At 55.4% G+C, this 9,153-nt stretch overlaps 1 protein-coding gene across 1 annotated transcript; it reads right to left on the reverse strand.

Annotated features, from left to right (window-relative positions):
• Positions 1-1,450: 1,450 nt before the first annotated feature.
• Positions 1,451-4,220, reverse strand: SLAMF9 (SLAM family member 9). Its single transcript, XM_028090973.2, has 4 exons — positions 4,058-4,220; positions 3,270-3,611; positions 2,219-2,491; positions 1,451-1,835 (listed from the first exon to the last, which is right to left on the reverse strand). The coding sequence occupies exons 1-4, from the start codon at positions 4,101-4,103 to the stop codon at positions 1,633-1,635; spliced, it is 864 nt and encodes a 287-aa protein (XP_027946774.2). The 5' UTR covers positions 4,104-4,220; the 3' UTR covers positions 1,451-1,632.
• Between the last annotated feature and the right edge of the window lie 4,933 nt (positions 4,221-9,153).

Genomic DNA, 9,153 nt, shown 5'->3' on the forward strand with positions numbered 1-9,153 from the left:
ACCCGAGGAGCTCTTTGGGGACTGGTTTCTCAACCTCACCAACTCCTTCCCAGGCCCCAAGGGGCTCCATCTCCTGCATAGAAATGGAGGAAACCCCTGCTCGCCTCCTGGCCCTGCTTCCTTTCCCGTCTGGAACCCGGAAAGGACCCTCCTCCCGGGTGTCCTAGTGCCTGGCCCACTGGTCCTGTCTTCCCCAAAGCAGTGTCCTGGGTCCCCACAATTCCCCCATGCATCCCACTGCCCCTGCACAGCCCAGTATTCCTTTTCTTGGAAGAAACTTTGGAGATCAGCGTCTTTCTCACTGAGAGAGGGGAAGGCCAGCAGGAGGAACGTCAGGCATGGTTTCTGCCACCCGGCCCTCCCCTAGTCCCTCAGACTCCGCGGAGACGCCAAGGGGGTACCAGCCAGCCCTCCTGCACCTCCATAGCCACCTCGCTGTAAGAGCCCACTCAGCGCCACCTATGCCCACCTCTCCTTGAGAGTGCTCCTTGTAGAAAGGGATTGGAGCCTGAATGGGTGTTTGCTGAACAAAGGGTCCCGGGCGAGTAGCAGAGAGGAGCCCAGAGCTCCTGCGATCCCGCCCAGGGCTCTCACCACGTCCTACACCACCCCCTCCAGCTCACTCACTACCCATGTGTCCTGTCACCTGGGTGGCCTCTGGTGCCCTCCCCTCACGCTTCCCCACCTGCCTGGCATGCATAACACCCACAAGACCGGATCTGGGGAGGATGACCAGGCAGGCCTGGGCGAGGGATTCAGGCTGCTCGGGGGGATCAGCGTAAGGGCCTTGGCCCGGGATGGGTATGTGGGGCGGCGGTGGGCATGCACTCAAGACAGGAGTCCAGAGAGAAGGTCTGAGACGTGGAAATCTTGAGAAGAGGCCAGGACAGTGATACTAACCACAAACAGCGGTCAGGGGTCCAGACGTCAGCTACCGGTCCGGCCAAGTTGTCACCCGTCTGGGGCCGGCCCCAGAGGCCCAGCGCGCCTAGCGTCAGGCAGAAACGAAGATGACTGAGGGTCCTCGGGCTTGACTCTGCCCCCAGGGAGGACAGAGGATGGCCCAGGACGCTCGACATGTCCCTGTGCCACACAGCCTCTGCACCGAGCCAGGGCGGAAGCCGCGTCTGAGAGCAAAAGAGTCTCCGTGGGAAGACCCCCACCCTCCGCGGCTGCTCAGTGCTTGGAACTCTCCTGCTTAGGGGTCACAGACTCAGTTCGGGTCACAGGGATCGCTCACGTTGTTGTTGGAAGTGTGCATGTTACGTGTGTTGGTGGGAATGGGATGGGCATTGCAGAATAAATACCGTCGTGAAGGGGGCTTTGGACTCACTCTCCCCAGCAGAGGCAGCGTGGAAAGCACGGGGCCTGGGGGAAGGACACCTAGTACGGAAGGGAGGTCGGGGAAGCAGGCTTGTGAGTCACCCAGCGAAGGACCAAACGCAGCTGCTCCAGAGTGGCCGTCGCCTGATAGGACTTTATTGCCAGAGAATCATGCCCCCCGACCTGGGGAGTATGGCCCTTTGGACACCCACGCCTCTGCCCCCTGGGAGGAGAAGTGCCCAGGAGGGGTGCGGGAGGACTCCCCAGGGGCTGAGAAGCAGTGCTCAGGACAGGGGTCCCCAGGGGCGCTCAGGCCAGGCTGGGACGGGGCTTCTCCTTCTTCTTCAGCCAGAGTCTGTTTCTCTTGAGCTTCCTCATCCTTGGCATTTGGCATCGTTTCTGGGCTCGGATGAGCCAGAGCCCCGCAGCCAGAATTACGATGAGCAAGAGAAGAAGCAGTCCTTTGGCCAAGAGGCAGAAGTAAGTCGCCTTCTTCAAAGGAAAGCCGGGATCTGGGACAGAAGAAGGGAGGGAGAGAGGGGCTCGCCAGGGGGACGGGAGGTCCAGATACGGAGGCAGACACCCAGCCCAGATCCCACAGAGGGGTCTCAAGTTCACAGTCAGTTGATATTCCTTTGCCAGTGTCTCTGGAACTATGTGTTCTGCTCACAGAAGCTCAGGAGCTGAGATGGGAGGAGCAATCTCAAGCTGAGCGAGATACTCGAGAACCTTTGGAAGGTGGGAGCACCAGCCCCCGCCCCAGTCCAGGGGACAAGGCCCCATGGGGAGGATTGTGGTTCTGGGTTCCAGGTATACACCCGGGAAGAATGGGGGGAAGGTGGTGGTAGCTTGGAGGCCTGCAGTCGCTCAGGGGGTGTCCCTGGGAGCCTGGTACCTGCACAGAAGAGCCCGGCAGGGATGAGGCGGGAGGTGATGCTGCTGACGGGGTTGCTGGCCCTGCAGGTGTAGGAGAGGGCATTGTCCCCCGGCCGCCAGGTTGTGCTGAGGGCAGAGCTCTCGTGGACTGTGTCCATGCCATCCTCCCAGGAGATCCAGCTGTAGGTCACGTCCAGGCCTGCCTTCTCCACAGAACAGGTCAGAGATATATTGCAGCCATCTTCCTGAGCAATCTCAAAGTTCACGGTGACACGAGGCTCCGACAGCCGTCCTAGATGAAGGAGGGACATGAAGACCCTCCAACTAATCAGGGGTCGGGTCTGTTCTCTTAGGGTCCTCAATCCTGGGGTGACGGGTGTGCCTTCTGAAGGTCTCTTCATGTAAACAGAAACTAACATAACCCAGCCACCATAAAATCTGGTGCCAGGGTCCCCCGGGCAGCTGCTAAGGCAGAGAAGAGCTACCTATGGCATTTTTCTACATGCCCCCCATGTCCTTGCTCTCTCCCCCTCACCTGTGCACCCCACCTTCCTCCAAACCCCATTCTGCCTCCTTGATCCCAGAAAATATTATCACACCTCCTGGGGGCATTTATAGTTTAGTCAGTGTCTCTGCAAGATCCAAGTTAAAATATCAGTCAGTGTCACAGGCACCGAGAAATCTGGCTCAGGTAGAGAGGAGATATTGATTAGTAGCCCTCCATGGCACAGGACGATAAAAGGCTCGGAAATAGAGGTGGCACCCATCCCCAGGTTGCAGAATCTCAGTGGGAGAGAAGGGGCCCTGGAGGTCTGCACACGAAGCTCTGGACCCCTCCCACTCCGTCGGGAAGGTCCAGGGGAACAGCCCGCATGCCCAGGGCCTCACTGGTGTGGGTCACTCCGCCTGTGGCCGCAGCTCAGACACCGGGCTTGGGCACGCTGGAGACGTTCGGCCTTCCAGTCCCCACCCCTCAAACCATAACTCAGTCCCGAGACCACCGGTCCTTTGCGTGCAAAGCTCAGGAGAGCCAGAAAGAAGCAGCGCTAGAGTTCCCAGCCTAGACTCACGGTAGACACGTAGATTGTAATGCTGCATGGTGGAGATCTGCGATGTCCTCAGGTTGACCTGAGCCTGGTATAGCCCTGAGTCCTCCCAGCTCAGATTGCTGATGTGCAGGGAGTAGCTGGTGTCCAGGAAGCTCACTCGGCCCTCGTATCGAGGGTTGGCCACCATGACGGTAGCCAGCTGTGTCTCCTTCCCCGGAACCACGGTGGCAAGCCTTCCGTAAGAGGACCAGATGATGTTCTCAACCTCTTCATCGGCTGGTATTTCCAGGGGGAGGCTGATGGACTCCTGAAAGACCGCAACTACTTCTTCTGTAGCCACATCATCTCCAGAATACCCTTTGGCTGCAGAAAAAGGAAGAACAGACGGAAACAGCCCAGCTCGTGTCTCTGGACTGCTGAGCCTGGCGGTGGGGCACCGATGCGGGCCCACCGGTCTCCACCGCGCGGCTTCCGTGGCCCGTGCTCGATCCCGTGCCCGATCCCGTGCCCAGCTGCCTCTCTGGCTCTCCACCGCACCTGACCTGAGCGCCTACCAGGGCTTGGCTTCTGTCCGGCCCTCACCCTCCACATTTTTCCTTCGCCGTTGGCTGCAGTGGGCTGGTCCCCCTTCTATATTCCAGGCTTCCTCACCTCTTGGCCCTGCACTGCAGCCACACCCTAGTCTCTCTACTCCAGAAGAGCCAAAGCATCCAGCCCCAACCCTTGCTAGCCCAAACCGCGGCAGGACAGGAGAGCAGAGGGACGGAGATGCTCCCATCCCAGGACTGCCGTCTCTCTCTCTCTCTCACCTGCCTGGAGCAGCAAGAGCAAGAGTGACCACAGAAGGGCCCCCATGTCAGCAGCCCCGTGCCCCAGGAGGTTGACCTGCTCGGCCCCCAAGCCGATGAAGAAGACAAGCTGTCAGGAGGCTGCTAGAGACAGCGACTGATTGGCAGTCTCTAGGAAGGGAAATGCTTCTCACCTCCCAGCAGCCTCCAACTTCCTTCATCCCCACTAAGCCCCTCCCTGTCCATCTTGGGAAGTTCTCTCTCTAAGCCTGATTGCCCGGCTGCCCCACTGACTCATGCTTCCTGTCCATCAAACACCGCTCAGATCCCACTTCCTATGAGAAACCTTCCTAGATGCCCTGCTTCCTGCGTTCCCAGACACCCCGCCGCTGCCCCCACCTGCAGCTCTTGGCCCTCAGCATACTCTGGGTCAGCTCTCACTTGGCACTTCCTATCTTGCTATGATCCTTTGACCTTATAAGCATTTTGGTCTCCCCAGATGGACTCCATCTTTTGGGACATCTCTGTATGCCCCATGCTAGACACATGTAGCACCCAGTTGGTATTTCTGGAATAGAAGAGTAAACGAAGTAGTCCTATGTTAAGCTTGCTAGGTTCCCACTTGACAGACTATTCAGAGGAAGAAAAATTTTAACAACCCCCTTGAAAAAAACGCACTTTGGGCCCGAGAGCCCATCTTGGTTGTTAATATTATGGAAAGACTAACTTGTTCTGTGAGACTATGACGTGGACCAAAGCTGGAGGAGATCCAACAGTGAGTGCTGCCCAGGATGCCGTGGTGGCCTTGGGAGGCACCGGTCTCCGTCACTGGTGTTCAGGCTAACACGGGCCAGTCTTGGATCGGTGGGTGTCTCCACATCTCTCGCATCGGGTGGGTACTCAGACAGGAGAACCTGTACCTTTTTTCGAACACTCAATCCTACAGGTCTGTGATGTGATCGGGAAGCAAGAGTGAAGCCCTCAAGATAGATGGAGGCAGATCTATCAGCCCCGGTCCTGTGGCAGCACCTCATGTCTTCAGGGTATCAGATTCAGCACCCGTCAGATACTTACTGAGCAGCTTCCGTGGCCCAGGCACTGTCCTAAATTCTGAGGGATTAGCAGTGACCAAGAGCTTTAGATCATGACTTCGAGGTGATCAGGGGCTAAGATCTGACCGTGGACAACTAACTGCAAGTTTGACGAGTTTCACCCAAGGACTCATCTGGGGAGCCGAGGACAAGGGGATTTGGCAAATTTGAAGTCAGGAGGTCGGAGAAAGGCTTCCAGGAGAAATGACCTCAAGGGTACTAGGATCTGCTAAGTGAAGAAGAAAATGAGGTGGGCAGTTCTGGAAATTCAATTTGGGAGCAGCAAACCTCAGAGATTGTGTTTTTTTGTTTTTTTTTTAATGTGGATGAAAACTTTCTTACATAGTCTTCCTAATTAAAAAAAATTAAAGCAAAAAAAAAAAGAGAGAAAAGAAAACAAGGTCACGTGCATAACATCCAGAGTCTAAAGCGTGAGTCTATCAGTTGGGGTCTCTCAGAAGCAGGTGCTGGGGCTGGGTGTGAAGGAGGTTTCCTGTTCGTGGAGGGGAATGCCCTGTAGAAGATAAAAGGGAAGGAAACAGAGTCAGGCAGGGGGACTCCCCCTGCATGCAAAGCAGATCATCTCAGTCTCCGCTAAGTCAAGTTGCTAAGCTGGTGGGGCTCTGGGGCAAAGATCCCACCCCCTCACTGTGCTGTCCCGGCTGGGCCTGCCCGGGAGGAGCGGGAATGCTGGAGGCTGCTCTGGAGGCTGTCCGTCAACTACACTCCTGCAGCAGAAGACAAGCTCTCTGGAAAGGAGACCCAGGGGCACCCCACGGCTGCTCCACGGGGATCCACCAAAAGGAGCTGTGTGCAGATTGATTAGACCTGTCTCCATCAACAGGAACAAACAGCGCCTCATGCTTATTGAGTAGAAGGAGATAATTTTCACACACACACACACACACACACACACACACACGCACACACACATGCACACACACACACCCTCCCAGTCCAATGTGGAGAAAAGACTTCTCAGAAGATGATTGTCAAATGCTTTGAAAATCTGATTTTCATTCTGGCTCATGGATTGTGATCCAAACTCAACTCCATTTCTGTCTCTCACCACCCCTTCCCTTTTTTAAAAAAGATTTTTGTTTTTTTAAATATTTTGTAAAGCTTTTTTATTTGAGAGAGGGCGAAAGAGAGAGAGCATAAGTGGTGGGAGGGGCAGAGGGAGAGGGAGAAGCAGGCTCCCCGCTGAGCAGGGAGCGTGGCCTGGAGCTCCATCCCAGGACCCTGAGATCATAACCTGCATGGAAGTCATAGGTTTCACCAAATGAGCCACCCAGACGTCCCAAAGATTTTATTTTTAAGTAATCTCTGCACCCAACGTGAGGCTCAAACTCACAACCCTGAGATCAAGAGTCCCGCATACTCTGCCAACTGAGCCAGCCAGGCACCCCCCACCCCTTCACTTTTATTCAGTAGGGTGGTCTTCCCCTGCCCCAAATGAGAACTCTGGTCTTGATTTCTGTCTTAGTTCAGAAATGAGAACTTCCTGTCTTGTGTAATATACAAAATTCCAAACTTAAATTCAAATCAATCTCCCCTACCCCCGGCCTGGGTCTGTCTCAGGTTGGAAGCCTACACTGGGGAATGGGAAAGATTCTCTCTCCTCACTCCCAGCTTACCCCAGCACCTCTGCTGCCCTGAACTTCCTTCCCCCAACTCATGTCCCCCGTCTCTAGGAGGGTGGGCACGAAGGAGAGGTGATGGAATCGTTCTCACCTGGTTGAGTGGCTTTGCTCTCCGTGGGTCTGGCAGATGGTTACGATGGTCTCTTCTTTAGAGGAGCAGTTTTCTGGGTTCTTAAGATTTCCCCTGGTTCCATCTCTCCTACCCTTGACCCAGGGTGGATGCATCTCTATTCTGGGTTGGTCCTTTGAAGGTCCTCCCACAGCCCCTGGACCTCTGGCCAACTGTCCCCACTGTGTGGCACCAAACCTAGCAAGCAAGGCTGTGTCTCATGGCTGGTGCTCGGTAGCCCGCCATATTCCTCGCTTGACCCCAAAATCTACAGCATACACTGCACTCTGCCTGCCTGCAAGGACTCTGATCTCAGTGCACGATGGTTTCCACTCTCCCAGGCCTGGTGTAGGTCCCTGTCCTCTTGGATCCACCCCCGTGAGGCCCACGTGTCAAAACCTCCGCAAGTCCTCCCCTTGACACCCTCTCACTTGGCTCGCGTCCCTCCGTTGGAAGTGGTGCCGACTCACAATAAAATAACAGCTGTTTCCAAAGACATCTCTTTCCAGTCTCCCACTGTGAACTCCCCACCCGAGGTGAGGGGTCCCAGAGCAGTGACACAGGTTCCCCTTTGTTCCCGTTGATCTGCTGACACCTGTCTCCTAGACACCTTGGCGGAACCACGCAGGGAGGCTTCCAGCTAACATCCTGCATGCAGCAGACACTTGGGGTTCCCTTCCCGCAGCCCCGGGCCCTGCTGATTTCTGCTCTGCTGTTGGACAGCTCCATAAGGGTTCCCCTCCACCCTGTTTGCACCTCTGCTTTTCCGTTCTGGGACTTTCTGGGAAGCAGCGGAAGGCCACTCAGCCCTGGCGCAGTGCCGCGGGAAATGTGGGGAGTGTGCAGACCCCCGAGCAACCCCAGCCACCGATACACCCTTTATTGGCTTTTATCCCGTTCCAGGCTTGCGTTCCTCATTCTTTCCGGCTGGCTTCCTGGATCACCTCCCATAAAAACATCCTCCACCCAAGTCCATGTCCAAGGCCCCACTCTGGGAGGAACCTAGATTATGATACTATCGTACATGATAAAGTTGTTGAGCCAGTAAAATTTAGATCTTCCGCCTGGATTTTTAGGGGCAAATAGGTTAATGAGAAATAAGCCCTGCACCCCAGTTCTCCTGCTATAACAACCTTGGGGAAGAGGAACCAGGGAGAAGCCGATCCTGCTCTGACGGAGGGGAGGGGTGGCGATATAGGGTCAAACCTTTCATCAGGCTCTCTCCTTGGCTTCTCTTTGGGTCTGGAAAGACGGGACCCACACAGCAAAGCCATGATCCTGGAGGAACCATCAGCAGCTAAGTCCCAAATAAGTCACCTCCCTCCCAAAGCAAATCAACTGGAGATGTGCATGTCTTCTATTCTATTCTACCCACAGGGTTTGCCTTCTGTTTTAAATGTCAGGGTTAAAAGGCTGGTTTTTCAGCCACACCAGGAAGGCTGCAGGAGAGCTCTGAAACAGCATGCCGACAGTCAAGGTGCACCCAGAGGGGCCACTAGGGACAGAGGCGACAGCAGCCCTCCCTGCAGAGGAGGGACCAGCCCTTGCGGGGTCCCTGAGGCGGGAGAGAACAGCACCCACCCATGAAAGCACACAGATTCCGCCTGGTGGGGCCAAGACACTGGGGTGGAGGAGCTGGGCAGGCGCGGAGGGGGCAGAAGTCAGCTCCCTGGGCCTCGTGGGCCACTTGGGTTTATAAGGCCCCTCTCTCCAGCATTCACCTTTTAGAGGCAAGAGAAACAGCACTGGAGGGGAACGGAGAGCGTGGGGTAGAGGGAAAGTTGTACTGCTGTTGGTTTTTTTTTAAGATGGGAGAGATCTGAACATATTTAAATGCTGAGCAGGGAGTGGGGATGGGGAAGCAAGACATAAAGGAGCTGGTGGACAGAGCGAGGCCCCCACTGCCCCCGGAAGAGGAGAGGGACTCAGATTCAGAGCCCAGCAGGAAGACCCAGCCTTAGGTTGCCAGATGGTCTTTTATTATAATAAGCTGGTCAGAGATGAAGGGAGATTTGTCTGTGGCAAGAAGTTAAGGGGAGTCCTGTCTAGTGGTTTCCATTTTCTCTGCAAAGTAGAGGTCACATTATCGGCTGGAACTGAGGTTGGAGTGTGTGTCAAAGACAGGCATTTTGGGAGAAAGGACGGGCTTTGAAACAGATGAGGTGACTCTGTGTCCAGGTTTCTGGGGACTGTTCCAGTTCAAGCCTGTTGTCCAGCCTGATTATCAGTAATGCCCCTTTTCACTCTTAGAAAGTGACTTGTTTGTAGGATACA

This window comes from Eumetopias jubatus, unplaced genomic scaffold, assembly GCF_037043125.1.
Source record: "Eumetopias jubatus isolate StellerSeaLion01/CBP00866 unplaced genomic scaffold, mEumJub1_p1.0 scaffold_12, whole genome shotgun sequence".
Classification (NCBI taxonomy): domain Eukaryota; kingdom Metazoa; phylum Chordata; class Mammalia; order Carnivora; family Otariidae; genus Eumetopias; species Eumetopias jubatus.